General features: G+C 30.6%; 1 protein-coding gene across 6 annotated transcripts in view; it reads left to right on the forward strand.

The window, feature by feature from the left end:
- The window catches only part of LOC122502184, a 149,424-nt gene that overhangs the window by 61,946 nt on the left and 67,283 nt on the right, over positions 1-20,195 (forward strand). For 5 of the 6 annotated variants that reach the window (XM_043612154.1, XM_043612140.1, XM_043612147.1 and 2 more), the window contains exons 3-4: positions 1,413-1,475; positions 19,582-19,905. In XM_043612154.1, coding sequence (XP_043468089.1) covers positions 1,413-1,475; positions 19,582-19,905 — 387 coding nt within the window. The remainder of the gene's footprint in view (positions 1-1,412; positions 1,476-19,581; positions 19,906-20,195) is intronic. The other variant, XM_043612132.1, reaches the window with a different exon arrangement.

The following is a 20,195-nucleotide window of genomic DNA, read 5'->3' on the forward strand; positions in this document are numbered from 1 at the left end:
AACCATATCCTAATTTTTAAAAAAAATTTTTCTTTTAATTATAAGAAATAATCTAACTGTAGCGTGTCACGCAAAAGTTTAGAACTTCTACCCCCTCCACCTCGGACAATTTTTTAAAAAATTCAAAAATATTTATCTGACAAATTAGTAACCTGTAGGGCATATCATAAAAAAAATTTGGGAATAATTGAACAACATTTTTTTTGGGTGGACTTTTGACGTGATATCTACCATATATTAAATATGGTTTATTAAATTGGTTCATATGGCCCATATGAATTTAAGGGCCACTCTATATTTTTAAATATTAAAAGAACTACAAAATACGTCTAATAAAATCTATAAAACAAATTCGAAAAACGATTGTCGTTATAAAACAAAAAACCGCTGCCAAGTTGTACATTTTTATAATTTTAATGTTCATTTCATGAACACTTTGCTTCCTCATAGAAATAATAATTGAAATATAAGAATTACTTTTAATAAAAGGATTAAAAATCATTAAATTTTGGTCCAAAAAATGTGTTTTTATGTATTCTATAATATGGTAATAATAGTTTAATAATTACACATACGTTAATAATAAACAAGAAAGTTAAAAAAATGATATTTTCCTCAATTGTTGATTTTTCAAATACCAATAATTTCATAATTTCGGATTCAATCCTTCCTCTATGAGGAAGCAATTTAAATTTATACCTCCGAGCTGCCGGCGACACAGAGAAGTGGCTATCAAATTCACCAAGTCAACGGAAATGTGAGTAAATTTACGTGCGAAAACGAATTTTATCATACCTTTCGATATGCTCCCCTTTAATTAAGTATAAATCTCCACCTTTTATCGCTATCCACACTTCCCCTCTTCAATTCGCGTCAACTGCAAGAGACATCTTCTAATAATCAATCACAAATTCACACTAAAAATTGGCAGTTTTCAGTGTCTATAGAATTTGTTCAATAATATAATATTAATTTATAAAAATTCATAAAATATTTTCGGGATGTAACATAAAAATTCACGAAATTAAAGATTATTAAATTTGTTATAAACAAAAAAAATTTTTTTTCATTTAATTCATTTTAATAGAAGTATAGGTAACAGCATCTTGAAAATAGAGTTTTGTCTTTTTGAATTTTTGAGTTGCCCGCTTTGAGTCGAATGTTTAAATTAACAGTTGCTTCTTTAATTGTCACGATTTCTTCCATCAAAAACAAAAGATCGTATTTTTCGAAAAGAGTTTCTCTTAAAACTTATTAACTTATAAATATTAATTTTCTCACATACTTCAATATTATTTCATAAATGACTGATATCACATAATTTACATACTAATTCACATAATTAAAGTAAATAGAAAATAGATTTTGTTATTATGAATAAAAAATGATTATGACTTTTCATGTTATTGCAGACAGTAGAAGTAGTTGAAGTGAAGATTAACTTTGATTGCGAGTCATCTGGTGAAAAATCAATTGTGAGTATTTTTGATATTTTAATTTTTTAATTATATTATATAAAATTTTTTTGATTTTGTAAAAATCAAAGTAAAACAGCATTGCAAATACTTCAATATGATTAAAGTTTGTATACTTTTCATGCATTCATTAAAGGTCACTCACTGCTTTAAAATAAATAATACCCATGTGGAAGGGTTTCCGGAAACTTTCCGGAAGAGGTTTCCGAAAGTTTTCCGGAAATTTTTTTTTTGTACAGAAATCATTCGGAAATCTTCCGGAAACTTTCCGGAAATTTATTTTTTTTGTACGGAAATCTTCCGGAAATCTTCCAGAAATTTATTTTTTTTGTACGGAAATCTTCCGGAAACTTTCCGGAAATTTTTTTTTTTACGGAAATCATCCCGAAATCGTCCGGAAACTTTCCAGAAATTTATTTTTATTACGAAAATCATCCGGAAACTTTCCGAAAATTTATTTTTTTTTACGGAAATCTTCCGGAAATTTATTTTTATTACGGAAATCACCAGGAAATCTTCCGAAAACATTCCGGAAATTTATTTTTTTTGTACGGAAATCTTCCAGAAATTTATTTTTTTTGTACGGAAATCTTCCGGAAACTTTCCGGAAATTTTTTTTTTTACGGAAATCATCCCGAAATCGTCCGGAAACTTTCCAGAAATTTATTTTTATTACGAAAATCATCCGGAAACTTTCCGAAAATTTATTTTTTTTTACGGAAATCTTCCGGAAATTTATTTTTATTACGGAAATCACCAGGAAATCTTCCGAAAACATTCCGGAAATTTATTTTTTTTGTACGGAAATCTTCCGGAAACTTTCCGGAAATTTTTTTTAACGGAAATTATCCGGAATTCTTCCGGAAATTAATTTATTTTACGGAATTTTTCCGGAAATTAATTTTTTTAACGGAAATTATCTGGAAATTAATTTTTTTTCGGAAATCATCTGAAAATCTTCCGGAAATTTATTTTTTTTACGGAAATCATCTGAAAATCTTCTGGAAATTGATATTTTTATACGGAAATCATCTGAAATTCTTCCGGAAATTGATCCTTTTTTTGAGGAAACCTTTCGGAAATTGATTTTTTTTACGGAATTCTTCCGGAAATTGAATTTTTTTTACAGAATTCTTCCGGAAATGAATTTTTTTTTTCGAAAATCATCTGGAAATCTTTCGGAAATTGATTTTTTTACGAAAATCTTTCGGAAATTAATTTTTTTTTACCCAAATCACTTTGGAAAGTTTCCGGAAATTGATTTTTTTACGAAAATCACTTCGGAATTGGACCCTACACAAAATGCACTTAAAAAATCTTCGAGTGAAATTGTTTGAAACTTCATGGGAATGAAGTTTTAAGAATGCTAAACAAAATACTGAAGTCAAAAGTGCCCCACTTAAGGTCAGAAATAGGACTAGGAGAGGTTAAAATAAATTTGTAAATTGTCATAAGTTTAATAAATATACAAAATCTGTTTGGAAATTCATTGTGACTATTTTTGTATAAATACAAATTTTTTTAATTAATTAATTAATTATAACATAAAATTAAATAATTTTTTGAGAAAGTTCTCTGACAATTAAATTTATTATTCAAAAGAAAAAAATCCAACCTAAAATAATACTTAAGTCCTCTTGTTTACAATTTAATTTTACGTAATTGAAATAATTTAAATTTAATTTATTATGTCCAGAAACATTAAATGTAAGTAAAATTTAATAAATTTATTGGAGTTGTTCCATATTATCTATTGTTCATGGTTGGTCAACCTGCAAAACTAAATTTCGAAACGTTGATTTTACATCATTTTTAAAATTGTATGTAAAAATCTAATTTTTTACCAATTTAAATTATCTATTGGGTCAAATTCGTACCTTTTTAGGTCCTCTTTCTAATGGTTTGTTCATATAAATTATTCGTTTTTTAGTTATGAGCAAAGAATCTTAGATTTGTCAACCTACAAGCCTTTCCCCTAAATAATGTTTACTATAAAAAATTTTTTATTATATTTTTTTGCCTTTATGAATTTTTCATTAATTTTATTTAGATAGCCCATTGAATTTCAAACATATCAAATTATTATCAAAGTGTACACCCAGTAAGAAGTAAGGAATTGAAAAGAATTGGACATTTTTAACTTTTTACAGAAAATGTTAAATTATCAATTTTTTTGAATTCCGTTTCTGTCCAATTCCTATGTATTCCTTTTTGAGGCAAAGATTTCTTTAAAGTGAATTCCAATCAATTCCGTTTTAATATTTCTTTAATTTTTGAATTTTTGGTGAATTCCGAAATACTGTGTGATACTCGGTAAGTTCAATTCCTGTCTATTCCGTTTTAATATTTTGTAATTTTTTAATTCCTTTAAAGTTTGCAACACTTTGAGATAAGTGCTTCTAAAATTCGGTAGTCATGGTACAGTTTAAATAGCTGAGCGGACAAGCTGTTTGTCTCTGACAATGAAGCTTGAGGGTTCAAATCTTCGATCCGTCAAATTTTTTTTCCGCTTAAAATATTAAAACGGTATTCAAAAGAATAAACTTAGCTTCTGTTCGGCTTCTCCAAATGAAAATGAAAAGAATTGGTCACAAACGGAATTAAAAAAAATCTGCCCGCCCTCCGGGCGGACACATTCTCATCCGCGCTTCGCGCGGAGGGCTCGCTTCGCTCGCAAGTTTCAGCGCGCTTCGGGGCGCGCGAAATATTGGTCGTCGCGCTCCGTGGATTGTTGCGCGCTTCGCGCGCAAATAGCTCGCTTTGCTCGCAGTCGCCCGCGGAGATTGTGCATTACTTGCGTTCTTGATCCTATTCCTATTATATGTTTTATAAAACTTTTTTTTCTTTTTCCTACTATATGTTTTATCACTTTTTTTCTTAAAGTTACTACGACTTTAAGGATAACATTCTCATCACCTATTTTTGTTTGCTGATGATTGTAAGATTAAGTACATCTTTTAAGAAAATTTTTAGTCCTGCTAATTAAAAGTGTGAAATTATTCTTAATTACTTACTTTCTTCGCAGAAACATGGTTTGCTGAATTTTCGTCTATAATAGATTTACATTAAAAAATAACTTTAATTTTTAGAAAAGTTTCAGGCTAAGCATTCAATAAAGTGGGACATGTAAACCTTTACACAATTAATTTTAATATTATATAGTAAATAATACTACGAAGTTAACCGACAGATTAGCTCAGTCGTATAGATGCCTGGCGTTATCGGTCGTTTAAGGACCAAGGGTATAAGTATCCTTGGTTCGCGCCCACTTGGCTTGATATTTTTCCGGCACGTGAGACAATCTGAGCGGGAGGTTTGACGTCGAGGTATAATGATGTGCACCGTCGATTATTGTCCGGTACACACCATAATAGAACTCGACTGTCGATAAACCGGTTGTACTCAGGAGAGGTTTTCTACAGTTTCCCTCTTCTCTGGCGAGAAAACCCATTGACGGGTGGCCCAGGCGCAATGCGAGTACTCCTAATAAAAGTCGGCTGTAGACGCAAATTAGGTTAATATATAGAAAATTTATGTAGAATGGTTATGCTTAATCCAAAAAAAAAGTATTTCTCGAGGACTCTTGTCGAAGTGCGTAAGGCGAATAAGGCAGGAGTATAAACAATAAAAAAAAATACTACGAAGTTTGCATGTAAATCTTTAAATAATTTTTAGGAAGTATTCAGCATCGGGTTCGTCACCTTGTCATCTTCACAACTAAACACGTCAGTTACACTTCAACTCCAGCCAAAAAAATTTTATTTTTCTAATAAAGAAACCAATATTGTCTGAATATTGACAAAACATGTGATATTTTGTTGATGCAAAAGAAAATAATTTAAAAAACGGTTAAAAGTGTTCTCTTTATTTTGTTGTAAACTACAGATTTTTAGAAAGGTTTTAACATTTCAGAAAATAAATAATAAATAAAACTTTATAAAACAGTTAAGTTGGTATGGCCCAAAAACTTAAAAAAAAAAATTATGAAAAAATGTTATAGAGAAAAGTTGTTTGTATTTTCCTAATATAAAATAATATAAAGTTAAAAATTTTGAAATTTGAAAAAATTGAGTTTTCAAAATTTTGAAACTACTGTAGTTTCTGTAGTTTTCAACAAAAATGTCTGGTTAACGAACTTATAGCCTTCATTTTTATACCAACTTTAAGCGTGTTAAATTTAAAAACGATCAGATAAGATTTTCAAAAGTTATTGTGCCTACAAGATTTTGGCCTACAGACGGACATACATACAGACAGACGGACATACAGACAGACGGACTCGCCGGACCATGTTTTTCGGGTTCAGGGGGCCCCAAAACGTAAAGATTTCATAAAATTAGCAAAAGTAAATTTTCGACCAAAACTAATACTTTCTCATGTGATGAGAATGTAAAAATTAAAAATTTCGAATTCTTATTAATTCCTTACTTCTTACTGGGCACACTATAAAAATAATTAATTTCAAAGCAAACTAGACTTGCCCTTTCCTACAAAATGTACTCTTAAAAACTAAAAGATGCATACTAACAGTTTCGTCATGGTACTCAATCTATCTATGAAAATATTCCCAGGCTATACTCAGAATTGGTCAATTTTATGTGGATAGGTATATCTCACACAGGTTCTCATTATAATTATAAAACTAGTCCTTAAAAAGACCACAACCGATCTTAAAAATTAGTCCTCAATTTAATACTAAAACTAGTCCTCAAAGAAATCCTCAATATGAGCCTGAAACTAGTCTTCAAATAATTCCTCAATTAGACCAAAACGCAGGTCCTCAAAAGAGTCCTCAATCTAATCATAAAACTAAACCTACAACAAGTTCTTAATCTGATCCTAACACTAGTCCTGGAATAAGTTCTAAATATCATCCTAAAACTACTCTTAAATCAAGTCCTCAATCTGATCCAAAACCTAGTTTTAGGATCATATCCAGGACATAATTCAGGACTTGCTTTAGGATCAGATTTAGGACTTGTTTAAGGACAAGTTTTAGGATCATATCTAGGACTTAATTCAGGACTAGTTTTAGGATCAGATTGAGGACTTGTTTGAGGACAAGTTTTAGGATCAGATTTAGGACTTGTTTGAGGACAAGTTTTAGAATGAGATTTAGGACTTGGTTGAGGACTAGTTTTCAGATCAGATTTAGGACTTGGTTGAAGACTAGTTTTAGGATCATATCAGGACTTAATACAGAACTAGTTTTAGGATCAGATTCAGAACTCGTTTGAGAACAAGTTTTATGATCAGATTTAGGACTTGTTTGAGGACTAGTTTTAGGATCAGATTTAGGACTTGTTTGAGGACAAGTTTTAAGATCAGATTTAGGACTTGTTTGATGACTACTTTTAGGATCATATCTAGGACTTAAATAAGGACTTGTTTTAGTATCAGATTGAGGACTTGTTTGAGGACAAGTTTTAGGATCAGATTTAGAACTTGTTTGAGGACAAGTTTTAGGATCAGATTTAGGACTTGTTTGAGGACTAGTTTTAGGATCATATCAGGACTTAATTCAGGACTAGTTTTAGGATCAGATTAAGGATTTGTTTGAGGACAAGTTTTAGGACTTGTTCTAGGACTAATTTTAGGATCATATCTAAGACTTTTTTTAAGACAAGTTCTTAGAGGGCACATGGACGTCTTAAAGACGTCCCTTTTTGTCCGCGGACTATTCGTGGACAATGATGGTAATGTGTCTGAGTTATCAAAAAGGCAACTAAAAGACGTTCTATGTCTAGTCCAAAAGACGTCTAAAAAACGTCTATAAGACATAAGAAAGCACGACTAAAGTAAGTCTCAAAGACGTCTTTTGGACTTCTAAAAGACATAAAAGGGACGTCTAAAAGACGCCTTTTTTACTTTCCGTCAGATCTTAAATAGACATTTCTTTTATAACGTTTTCTTAGTTGAAACTCAGTAATATTGTATTAAGTTTATTTAAAGTTGAATTTTACTTTTTCTAAAATGTGGAGAAATAATGAAAAAATTCCTACGAAGCTGGGATTGAACTAGGATACCTTGAGCTTAAAACACTGCGCCTTAAGCTTCCCAGCCGTTTAAGATAGATATGAACCTCTACAAAGTTAATGATCTTCCTTGTCAATGAAATGAATTTAACCTAGAAAAATTCAAAAGACTTTCACATTCATGAATTTTTAAGTCCAGGACTTATTTTAGGACAAGTTGTAGGATCATATCTAGAACTTATTTCAGGACTTCTTTTAGGATCAGATTGGAGAGTTGTTTGGGGACCAGTTTAAGGATCATATCTAGGACTTAAATCAGGGATTGTCTTAGGATCAGATTGAGGACTTGTTTTAGGACTAGTTTTTGGATCAGAGTGAGGATTTGTTTAAGGACTAGGTTTAGTATCAGATTTAGGACTTGTTTGAGGATTAATTAGTCGCGTGAAGCTAGCAGACCGACACCGGTCTGCAGCCACATTTATTCAGCTGCCACGTGGGGCTGCGGACCGCTGCTGGTCTGCTAGCTTCACGCGGCTAGGATTAATTTTTGGATCAGAATAAGGATTTGTTTTAGACTAAGTTTTAGAATCATATCGAAGCCTTATGTCAGGGCTGGATTTAGGATCAGATTGAGACTTATTTCAGAAATTGTTTTAGGATCAGATTGAGGACATGTTTTAGAAGTGGTTTTTGTATCAAATTTAGGATTTGTTTGAGGACTAGTTTTTGAATCACATCGAGGACTTCATTGAGGTTCAGTTTTAGGATCATGTCGAAAACTTACTTTATGATCAGATTAAGGAGTAGTTTTAGGACTAGTTTTAGGATCAGATTTAGGACTTGAATCAGGACTTGTGTTAGGATAATAACTAGAACTTACATCAGGACCAGTTTTAGGATAATATCTAGGACATAATGCATGACTTGATTTAGGATCAGATTTAGCACTTGTTTAAGGACTAGTTTTAGGATCATATCTAATACTTAATTAAGGACTTGTTTTATGATTAGATTGAGGACTTTTTTGAAGACTTGCGTTTTAGTCAAATTAAGGAATTATTTGAAGACTAGTTTCAGGCTCATATTAAGGATTTTTTTGAGGACTAGTTTTTTGGATCCGATTACGGTCTTGTTTGAAGACTATTTTTTGGATTAGATTAAGGACTTATTTGAGCCTAGTTTTAGGATCAGATTAAGAACTAGTTTTATGATTAAAACTTGTCCTCAAACAAGTCCTAAATCTGATCCTAAAACTTGTCCTCAAACAAGTCCTCAATCTGATACTAAAACAAGTCCTTATTTAAGTCCTAGATATGATCCTAAAAGTAGTCATCAAACAAGTCCTAAATTTGAGCCTAAAACTTGTCTTCAAACAAGTCCTCAATCTGATCCTAAAACTTGTCCTCAATCTTATCCTAAAACTAGTTCTAAATTAAGTCGTGATATAATCCTAAAACTTGTCCTCAAACAAGTCCTTAATCTTATCCTTAAACTAGTTCTAAATTAAGTCGTGATATAATCCTAAAACTTGTCCTCAAACAAGTCCTTAATCTGATCCTAAAACTAGTCCTGAATCAAGTCTTAGATATGATCCTAAAACTTGTCCTCAAACAAGTCCTCAATCTGATACTAAAACAAGTCCTTATTTAAGTCCTAGATATGATCCTAAAAGTAGTCATCAAACAAGTCCTAAATTTGAGCCTAAAACTTGTCTTCAAACAAGTCCTCAATCTGATCCTAAAACTTGTCCTCAATCTTATCCTAAAACTAGTTCTAAATTAAGTCGTGATATAATCCTAAAACTTGTCCTCAAACAAGTCCTTAATCTTATCCTTAAACTAGTTCTAAATTAAGTCGTGATATAATCCTAAAACTTGTCCTCAAACAAGTCCTTAATCTGATCCTAAAACTAGTCCTGAATCAAGTCTTAGATATGATTCTAAAAATAGTCATCAAACAAGTCCTAAATCTGATCCTAAAACTAGTCCTTAAACAAGTCCTTAATCTGATCCTAAAACAAATCATGCATTATGTCCTAGAAATAATCCTAAAACTTGTTGTAGGTCTAGTTTTATGATTAGATTGAGGACTCTTTTTAGGACTTGCGTTTTGGTCTAATTAAGGAACTATTTAAAGACCAGTTTTAGGCTCATATTGAGGATTTCTTTGAGAACTAGTTTTAGTATTAAATTGAGGACTAATTTTTAAGATCGGTTGTGGTCTTTATAAGGACTAGTTTTACAATCAATTTTAAAAATGATGTAATATCAACGTTTCGAAATTTAGTTAGGCAGGTTGACCAACCATAAACAATAGATAATATGGAACAACTCCAATAAATTTATTAAATTTTACTTACATTTAATGTTTCTGAACATAATAAATTAAATTTAAATTATTTCAATTACGTAAAATTGAATTGTAAACAAAAGGACTTCAGTATTATTTTAGGTTGGATTTTTTTCTTTTGAATAATAAATTTAATTGTCAGAGAACTTTCTCAAAAAATTATTTGATTTTATGATATAATTAATTAGTTAATTAATTAATTAAAACATTTTTTTAATCATACAAAAATAGTCACAATGAATTTCCCAAAAGATTTTGTTTATTTATTAAACTTATGACAATTTACAAATTCATCTTAACCTCTCCTAGTCCTATTTCTGAACTTAAGTGGGGCACTTTAGACTTCAGTATTTTGTTTAGCATTCTTAAAACTTCATTCCCACGAAGTTTTAAACAATTTGACTCGAAGATTTTTTACGTGTATTTTGTGCAGGGTCCAATTCCGAAGTGATTTTCGTAAAAAAATCAATTTCCGGAAAGTTTTCAAAGTGATTTGGGTAAAAAAAATTAATTTCCGGAAGATTTCTAGATGATTTCCGTAAAAAAAAATTAATTTCCGGAAGATTTCCGCATAATTTTCATAAGAAAATTTAATTTCCGGAAGGTTTCCGTAAAAAAATTAATTCCCGGAAGATTTCCGGAAGAATACTGTAAAAAAATCAATTCCAGGAAGATTTCCAAATGATTTCCGTTAAAAAAAATCAATTTCCGGATAAATTCCGGATCATTTCCGAAAAAAAATCAATTCCTGGAAGATTTCCAGATGATTTCCGTAAAAAAAAAATTTCCGGATAATTTTCATAAGAAAATTCAATTTCCAGAAGGTTTCCGTAAAAAAAATCAATTTCCGAAAGGTTTCCTTAAAAAAAAAATTTCCGGATGTTATCTTAAAAACTAAAAAACCTTCCTACACGGTGGTCTTGAAGGAGAAAGAAATGCAATGAAAATGGTACCAAAATCGGGTTGTGGGGGGTGTTTCTAGGTCACTTGTAGATTCAGAATCTGTAAAATTCGAAATCCTAGCTGATCCCTTTTTTTAGATATCGATATTTTTGTATTTTTATCCGTAAATCAACGGTTTGTATTGTATTCATTTAATTTTGATCAAATAATTGAAAGCTCAGAGAATCTATTATATTAGCCTTATTTTACTCTTGTTTAATTTTGAACTTTTTGTTACCCTATAAATGTGTTTCTTGTCTTCCTACTGCATTTCGGCCAAGCCGCCTCGTTAAAACCATCATTATTTATACTAATAGTAAACTTTATTGACTTGTACTTCAATACAAGTTTCGCAACATGAGTTTTCGAGATAAATGTTCTCATGATGAGAATAGAAAAAAAGTGTGTGCCCCATGTGGTAAAAAAATCGTGTTTGGTAAAATTGATCCCAAAAAATGTTTTATCAATGAAAGGATTGAAAATCTTATTAAAAAATTTATCGACAATAATTTTGAATTAGCGGATGAGAAAATTCCTTCAAGTATTTGTAGGACTTGCTATAACACGCTGCTGATGCTGAAAAAGGTATTTTTAAACGACCCTTACAAAAAATACCAAATTATACAGACATAATACTACCAAAAGAGACTCGTTCGTTTGAAGGTTCATGCAATTGTTACATTTGCGTGATTGCTAGATCTAAAGGTCACATTAGTACTATTAAAGGCAAAGGTAAGAAAAGAGATTTAAACAATGTTATTGATGTTTCAACAAGGATTCAAGAAGTTTTGACAACCGAAAAAGTTTCAACTTCAGTTTCGGCAAATAAACCGTCCACAGATGTTATTCGTCTATGTGATAAATGTTTTCAAGAAATTTCAAAGGGTAAGAAACATTTATGTAATGATTCTGTAAAGAATGTGATTAAACTTATTGAACAACTTCCTGAAAAGAAACAAGAGCAAATTGCCACTAGTATTATAAAGAAAAAAGCTGAAAATGAAGTGTGTACTAATGGTCAGCTTAAGGACATTGATTTAAGTTTGTCTAACATTAGGGGCAGAAATTCAAGAATTATAGTTAATCCTCTTGAAAAAGAAAAACCTTCATTTAGTGAAGAAAGGTTAGATGATTTTCGAGTTAATTTAGGATCTTCAATGAATGAAATGAAAAAATTAACTAATTTTATACGAAGCAATGTGGGAAAAACGTCTATTCCAGCGAATTATCAGAAACATATGTCAGAAAAATAAAAACTTCTAAGTGATGTATATAACAAGGGTATCTATAAATTTGAATGTGAGAAAAGCTCATTGAAACAACAACGACCTGTTATTTATTCAAATGCAGAAGAACTTCTTGAGGCAGTCATTAAAAATCGAAAATTAGAAGGTAATTGTTTGGTAAAAGTAATGGCAGATGGAGGACAGGGTTTTTTTAAAATCAGTTTAACTATACTTCCTGAAAACTACTCACCTAAATCAGAATCATCAAGCAATGACACATCTCAAATTAATAACAGTGAAAACGAAGAGTCAAATTCTGAAGTATTAAATAAAGTGGCGTCTTCTAAGAGAAAACTTTATTCTGAGGGTGGTAGTGTCAGTAAAAAGAATAAGCTTACTAGTGTACATAAATTGATATTGCTGTGCGTTGTATCTCAGATTAAGGAGTCTTATAATAATGTTAAACTATTATTTGATTTAACAAAACTTAAAGACATTTCCTTCAAATTTGTTGCAGATTTCAAACTCTTGCTCATTATGAATGGACAGCAAACAGCTACGTCAAGTTTTCCCTGTCCATTCTGTTTTATATCATTAAATGATCTAAAAATGTATGCAAATTCAAGTAATGATTTAAATGACAAAGCTCAACAAAGCTCTATTGAAAGTTCAGAAGTAAAAGATGTTACAAGATTGAAAACGTACGGAGATTTAAAAGCCGACTATAACAAATTTTGTCTTTCAGGGAAAAATAAAAAGTATAGTAAGCAATGCAATAGTACGGTCAATCCTCCTCTTTTCAACGTAGATGACGATATAAATGTATTGCAGAAATGTATCATCCCCGAGCTTCATGTATTACAAGGTTTTGTCAACCATCTATTTTGGAGAGGATTAGTACCTCTACTAGGTCGCGAAAAAGCCTTATTATGGCCAGAGAAATTAAATCTAGTTGCAAAAAACTATCATGGTGAAGCATTCGAAGGTAACGCGTGCCGAAAGTTATTAAAAGAAGCCGATAAGTTGGATGATTCGAAGCTATATAAAGATGTAGGGTACTTCAAAATTGTTCCGTACATAGCAGCTTTTAAAGCAATGAATAAAATAGTAGATTGCTGTTTCACTTCCGAAAAAGTTGGATCGTCATCAAATAAGCATATAATAGAATTGCACAAAGCACTGAAAAGCATCGATAATCTTTCTCAAACACTAAAGATTCACGTTATTCTTGCACACGTAGAAGAAAGTTTGAAATTCATTCAAGATAACAATGGCTTGGGCTATTGGTCGGAAAAAAGTGGAGAAACAGCCCACAGTGAATTTTTGAAAGTTTGGGAACGCTACAAAGTTAACAATTTTCACAACGAATCATATCCTGGAAAACTACTGAAAGCAGTGGTCGAATTTTCTTCACTAAACATCTAATTCATTTTTTTCATACGCGAATAAACTTGATATCATTTAAGAAAAATTAAAAAACAACAAAAAAATAATAAAAAATAAAAGTAAAAAAAAGTAATAAAAACAAAAAAAACAAAAAAGTGGAGCCATAATACCACTACGTCCTCGTCGTTGGCTCTGGGTCGCGCTAAAATGGGAAATATTTGAATATTTCCGTTATTTTCAGTTTTTGAAGTTTAAAGGATTTGAAAAAACACTTCTTTTTGATTCGATGAGATCCAAAAGTTATTTTTATATACGTTAATTTCGTAATAAGTCGAATTAATCTTAAGATTAAAATTACTTCATTAAAGTCATGAAATTTTAGTAAAAATCGATAATTTACAGTTAAAAATACAAAAATATTGATATCTCAAAAAAGGGATCAGCTAGGATTTTAAATTTTACGGATTCTTAATCTACAAGCGACTTAGAAACACCCCCCGCAACCCGATTTTGGTACCATTTTCATTGTATTTCTTTCTCTGTCAAGATCACCGTGTATAGTTTCACTATTGCATTGCTTACTATACTTTTTATTTTTCCCTGAAAGACAAAATTTGTTATAGTCGGCTTTTAAATCTCCGTACGTTTTCAATCTTGTAACATCTTTTACTTCTGAACTTTCAATAGAGCTTTGTTGAGCTTTGTCATTTAAATCATTACTTGAATTTGCATACATTTTTAGATCATTTAATGATATAAAACAGAATGGACAGGGAAAACTTGACGTAGCTGTTTGCTGTCCATTCATAATGAGCAAGAGTTTGAAATCTGCAACAAATTTGAAGGAAATGTCTTTAAGTTTTGTTAAATCAAATAATAGTTTAACATTATTATAAGACTCCTTAATCTGAGATACAACGCACAGCAATATCAATTTATGTACACTAGTAAGCTTATTCTTTTTACTGACACTACCACCCTCAGAATAAAGTTTTCTCTTAGAAGACGCCACTTTATTTAATACTTCAGAATTTGACTCTTCGTTTTCACTGTTATTAATTTGAGATGTGTCATTGCTTGATGATTCTGATTTAGGTGAGTAGTTTTCAGGAAGTATAGTTAAACTGATTTTAAAAAAACCCTGTCCTCCATCTGCCATTACTTTTACCAAACAATTACCTTCTAATTTTCGATTTTTAATGACTGCCTCAAGAAGTTCTTCTGCATTTGAATAAATAACAGGTCGTTGTTGTTTCAATGAGCTTTTCTCACATTCAAATTTATAGATACCCTTGTTATATACATCACTTAGAAGTTTTATTTTTCTGACATATGTTTCTGATAATTCGCTGGAATAGACGTTTTTCCCACATTGCTTCGTATAAAATTAGTTAATTTTTTCATTTCATTCATTGAAGATCCTAAATTAACTCGAAAATCATCTAACCTTTCTTCACTAAATGAAGGTTTTTCTTTTTCAAGAGGATTAACTATAATTCTTGAATTTCTGCCCCTAATGTTAGACAAACTTAAATCAATGTCCTTAAGCTGACCATTAGTACACACTTCATTTTCAGCTTTTTTCTTTATAATACTAGTGGCAATTTGCTCTTGTTTCTTTTCAGGAAGTTGTTCAATAAGTTTAATCACATTCTTTACAGAATCATTACATAAATGTTTCTTACCCTTTGAAATTTCTTGAAAACATTTATCACATAGACGAATAACATCTGTGGACGGTTTATTTGCCGAAACTGAAGTTGAAACTTTTTCGGTTGTCAAAACTTCTTGAATCCTTGTTGAAACATCAATAACATTGTTTAAATCTCTTTTCTTACCTTTGCCTTTAATAGTACTAATGTGACCTTTAGATCTAGCAATCACGCAAATGTAACAATTGCATGAACCTTCAAACGAACGAGTCTCTTTTGGTAGTATTATGTCTGTATAATTTGGTATTTTTTGTAAGGGTCGTTTAAAAATACCTTTTTCAGCATCAGCAGCGTGTTATAGCAAGTCCTACAAATACTTGAAGGAATTTTCTCATCCGCTAATTCAAAATTATTGTCGATAAATTTTTTAATAAGATTTTCAATCCTTTCATTGATAAAACATTTTTTGGGATCAATTTTACCAAACACGATTTTTTTACCACATGGGGCACACACTTTTTTTCTATTCTCATCATGAGAACATTTATCTCGAAAACTCATGTTGCGAAACTTGTATTGAAGTACAAGTCAATAAAGTTTACTATTAGTATAAATAATGATGGTTTTAACGAGGCGGCTTGGCCGAAATGCAGTAGGAAGACAAGAAACACATTTATAGGGTAACAAAAAGTTCAAAATTAAACAAGAGTAAAATAAGGCTAATATAATAGATTCTCTGAGCTTTCAATTATTTGATCAAAATTAAATGAATACAATACAAACCGTTGATTTACGGATAAAAATACAAAAATATCAATATCTAAAAAAAGGGATCAGCTAGGATTTCGAATTTTACAGATTCTGAATCTACAAGTGACCTAGAAACACCCCCCACAACCCGATTTTGGTACCATTTTCATTGCATTTCTTTCTCCTTCAAGACCACCGTGCCTATTTGTATGAAAAATTTACTTTTAGAGATGAAATTACTACTAGAGAATTGAGATGTGCTAATATGCTTAGAATTCCACTCTGTAGAACTGAACGGTATAAAAGAAATTTTATTGTAACTGCAATTAATCAGTGGATCTCTCTTCCTTCCTCTATAACGAGTATCAGTTGTCTAAAAACATTCAAAATAGTATTGTATAAACATTTATTTTCTCAATCACTCTAGAGTGTCTTAGAATGTTGTATCTTACAATTGTACTTTTATTTTGTTGCATTATTGTGTTAACTTTACAAATTTTACAATTGTTATTTTTATTTTGTTTAAGATTAATTTAAAGTATTCTTTTTGTTACATGATTTATGAATTGTACACGGAGAAAAAGGAATAGTTGACACATCCAGATACATGGATATCACAGCCATATTATATTGAAAAATACGGGATATCCATAGTTAAGGTTGCTGCATCCATATTCTATGGCTGGCTGTATATTGTTGGAGCAGCAAAAGATCTATTGTTGGGTGATCCATAGTAATGGAAATGGGAAACAAAAAAATTAGAATCACTCAATTAATTAAATTCTATGTCACTCGAGATATTTTATACACATTTTTGTTAATTAATACACACCACTTATTGAATAACCGCATATTTACGAAATAAATTATTAATCGATGGGGGAGACACGAACCCTAGACCTAACGCATACTAAACACTAACGCTATCCACTACACTATACACGCAACTACAATATTTGAGCATATAATATTCCTTATATACTATACACATATTTCATGAAAATGAATTTACATAAACACTAATAGACAATAACAAATAATAAACAATTATAACACTATTTATACACAATAAACTCACAACGTGATTATATAGACGTGACAGGAAACCGACGCGACGGACAAATTGAGACGACCATTTTTAAATGGATGCCATGATAATGAATTGAGCGCAACATGTATCGAAATTTTGAACTAACTATGGATCTCCCAACCAAAGTTTATATGGATGAGGCAGCCATATGTGAAAATCCATAGCATGAATTGTAAGCCCAACAATGCCTATGGATGTCACATCCATATTTGATTCAACAATATAATATGGCTCCCTCATCCACTGAATATGGAATGTGCTTCCATTCTGAAAGTTGTCTCTTCCATTGAATTGGATAACACAACAATATTCTGCTCAACAATATTTTTATGGATATCTCTTCCAGACCTTTTCTTTCCGTGTACGTTTCTTTTACTGTATTTTTAATGCTTGTCCTCGTGGATTTCCTAGGACAAAATAAAGAAATTCTAATTCTAATTCTTCCGGAAATATAATGCAAAAATGTTCCGGAAATTGATTTTTTTTACGGAAATCACTTCGGAAACTTTCCGGAAATTGATTTTTTTACGGAAATCATCTGGAAATCTTCCAAAAATTAATTTTTTACGGAAATCACTTCGGAAAATTTCCGGAAGTTTATTTTTTTGGAATTGCTTCTCTCAAACGCAATCGATGAGGTTATTGAATAAAATCTTTTATAAAAAATAATCACTGTTTTGGAGATATTCCATTGGTAACAACTGCACAAAGTTACAATAACTGCACCTAGTCTTCTCTATGGGAAGCATCTAAGATTAATTTTTCAAAATATTTCTGTTTTCTATTAAATTTTATAAAATTTGAGAAATATGGAAAGAGTCAGGCAAAGTATGGAAAGCAGCTAGAATGAATTTCGAATAAATATTTCTCTTTTCTAATGAATTTTATTAATTTTCTGAAATATTGGATGAGTCTGACAACGTTATGGGAAGCAGCAAAATATTTTTCTTTTCTATTGAATTTTATTAATTTTCTGAAGTATGGGAAGAGTCTGTCAAAGCAAGTAATTTTTGAAATAAGTATTGAAAAGCAAGGTTAAAAAGTTGCATTTTTGGCGAAAGTCACTGACAAGAAGGTGACGTCAATTCGAGCTAGTGGCCGCGGCTAAACTAGAAAAATCTCTTAACCTCATATTACTCCACTTTCAATCGTTAATAAAATAATTTTCTTGAAAAATAATTGTTAAAACAGAAATGAGCACGCCTCAGTGAGCCTTCCTCCATCACTCCTCTAAATATGAACCCGATATATATTTTATCCTCTGAAAATGAGACGTAATTTCCAAACCGTTCAAAACGCCTTTTTCGAATGTTTAAACAATTTTTTCAATAACACAGGTCTACAACAAAAATCGATGAAAGGTTCCTTTGAAATAGAAAATTTTCGGAAAAATTAACGGAAAACTTTCCGTAGTCCTTCCACATGGGAATCAATCAATTAGAATTAAAATTTCTTTATTTTGTCCTAGGAAATCCACGTTGGCAAGCATTAAAAATACAGTAAAAGATAACATACAATTTATAAATCATGTAACAAAAAGAATACATAAAATTAATCTCAAACAAAATAAAAATAACAATTGTAAAATTTGTAAAGTTAACACAATAATGCAATAAAATAAAAGTACAATTGTAAAATATAACATTCTAAGACCCTCTAGAGTGATTGAGAAAATAACAATTAAATAAAAAAAGATATCGACAAAATCCTTCGACAGACGAGAGTCAATACTAAGTAGAAGACAACCATATTTTGTTTTCTTGTTTTAGATCACCCAGACTAGACGTGAGATGGCAATTTTAAATATTTCGACTTAAATTTTTTTACAAATACTTGAATATATAATAGAGATGACGGTATAATTTAATTTACTGTACCAGTCATATTTTGTTAGAAAAAAAATCCGCAAAAATCGGCCTGTTTATTCCCTTGTCACAGTAGACTTCCCCCATAAGATAATATGCGTAAGACAACCAACAAACCAAAGACGCCTGTCACTCACACGCTGAGGCAACCAAGCCTTAACCTATATGGTGTTATGTGTTCCTCAATTTTTAAATTAAATATAAATCTCACGCAAGAATTAAGTAGTTTCTCAAGTTTATTATTTAATTCTTCAGTTAAAACATTATATATAGCACAGCAGTAATCAAAATGGGGAAAAATAGGGAAAGTTTCTGAAGTAATTTCCGTAAAAAAAATTAATTTCCGGAAAATTTTCGGATGATTTCCGTAAAAAAATCAATTTCTGGAAGATTTCTAATGTGTTTTCCGTAAAAAAATTAATTTCTAGAAAATTTCCGTAAAAAAATTAATTTCCAAAACATTTCCGGAAAGTTTCCGATGTGATTTCCGTTAAAAACCAATTTCAGGATATTTTACAGATGATTTCCGTAAAAAAAATCAATTTCCGGAAGATTTCCAGATGATTTCCATAAAAAAATCAATTTCCGGATGATTTCCGTAAAAAAAATAAATTTCCGGAAGATTTCCGGATGATTTCCGTAAAAAAAATAAATTTCCGGAAAGTTTCTGGAAGATTTCCGTAAAAAAATAAATTTCTGCAAAGTTTCCGAATGATTTTTGTAAAAATAGAGGTAGCCAATTCATACTAACTACATGAAATTCTACTTTCGATTTTACACTTCTGACAGAAAATTTGAAATAATTATTTATAAAATTTATTCTTTTCTTATGCTAACATCACTTCTAAGACAAATTATTTTTTCATTTCAGGTAATTAGTCTACCAATAACAGACTCTAATAATCATGATCCAGAATTTATAAATGCTCCTTACGAATTTACAATGGGAATGCCACTTCTGAAAAATTATTCTTTTGAGTCTCACGGCATAGCCATCATAGCAAGGGATATTGACATATCAAATAAAAATTTATCTTTCAGCTTGAAATCTGATAACGGTAAAAGTAATGGATTTTCTATACTTTGGTCTGGTCAAAGTAGTGATAACAGAAACAAACCGATTTTCAAGGCAATTTTAATTACAACAGAGTTAATAGACCTACACGAAAATGTAACATTTACTATAGCTGCTCAGGTATTTATAATTATCATATTATATTATTATAATAAAATAAGTATGTTTTCATATATAAATTAACTATCTATTCACATAAGTAAGTATAAGATTAGGGGAGAGGTACGTATGTTGAGACGTGGGTTATTACACAAAAACCTGTATAAAATCCCAGAGCCCACGTAAGAATTCACATGGGATTCCATGTAAAAGCACATGTATATTTGGGACACGATTTGGAGCAGGAATTCATGTGGGAATTTGAGTTTGTGTATCTACATAAAAATCCACATGGATTTCTATGTGAGAAT

This window comes from Leptopilina heterotoma, unplaced genomic scaffold (assembly GCF_015476425.1).
Source record: "Leptopilina heterotoma isolate Lh14 unplaced genomic scaffold, ASM1547642v1 Lhet_106, whole genome shotgun sequence".
Lineage (NCBI taxonomy): Eukaryota > Metazoa > Arthropoda > Insecta > Hymenoptera > Figitidae > Leptopilina > Leptopilina heterotoma.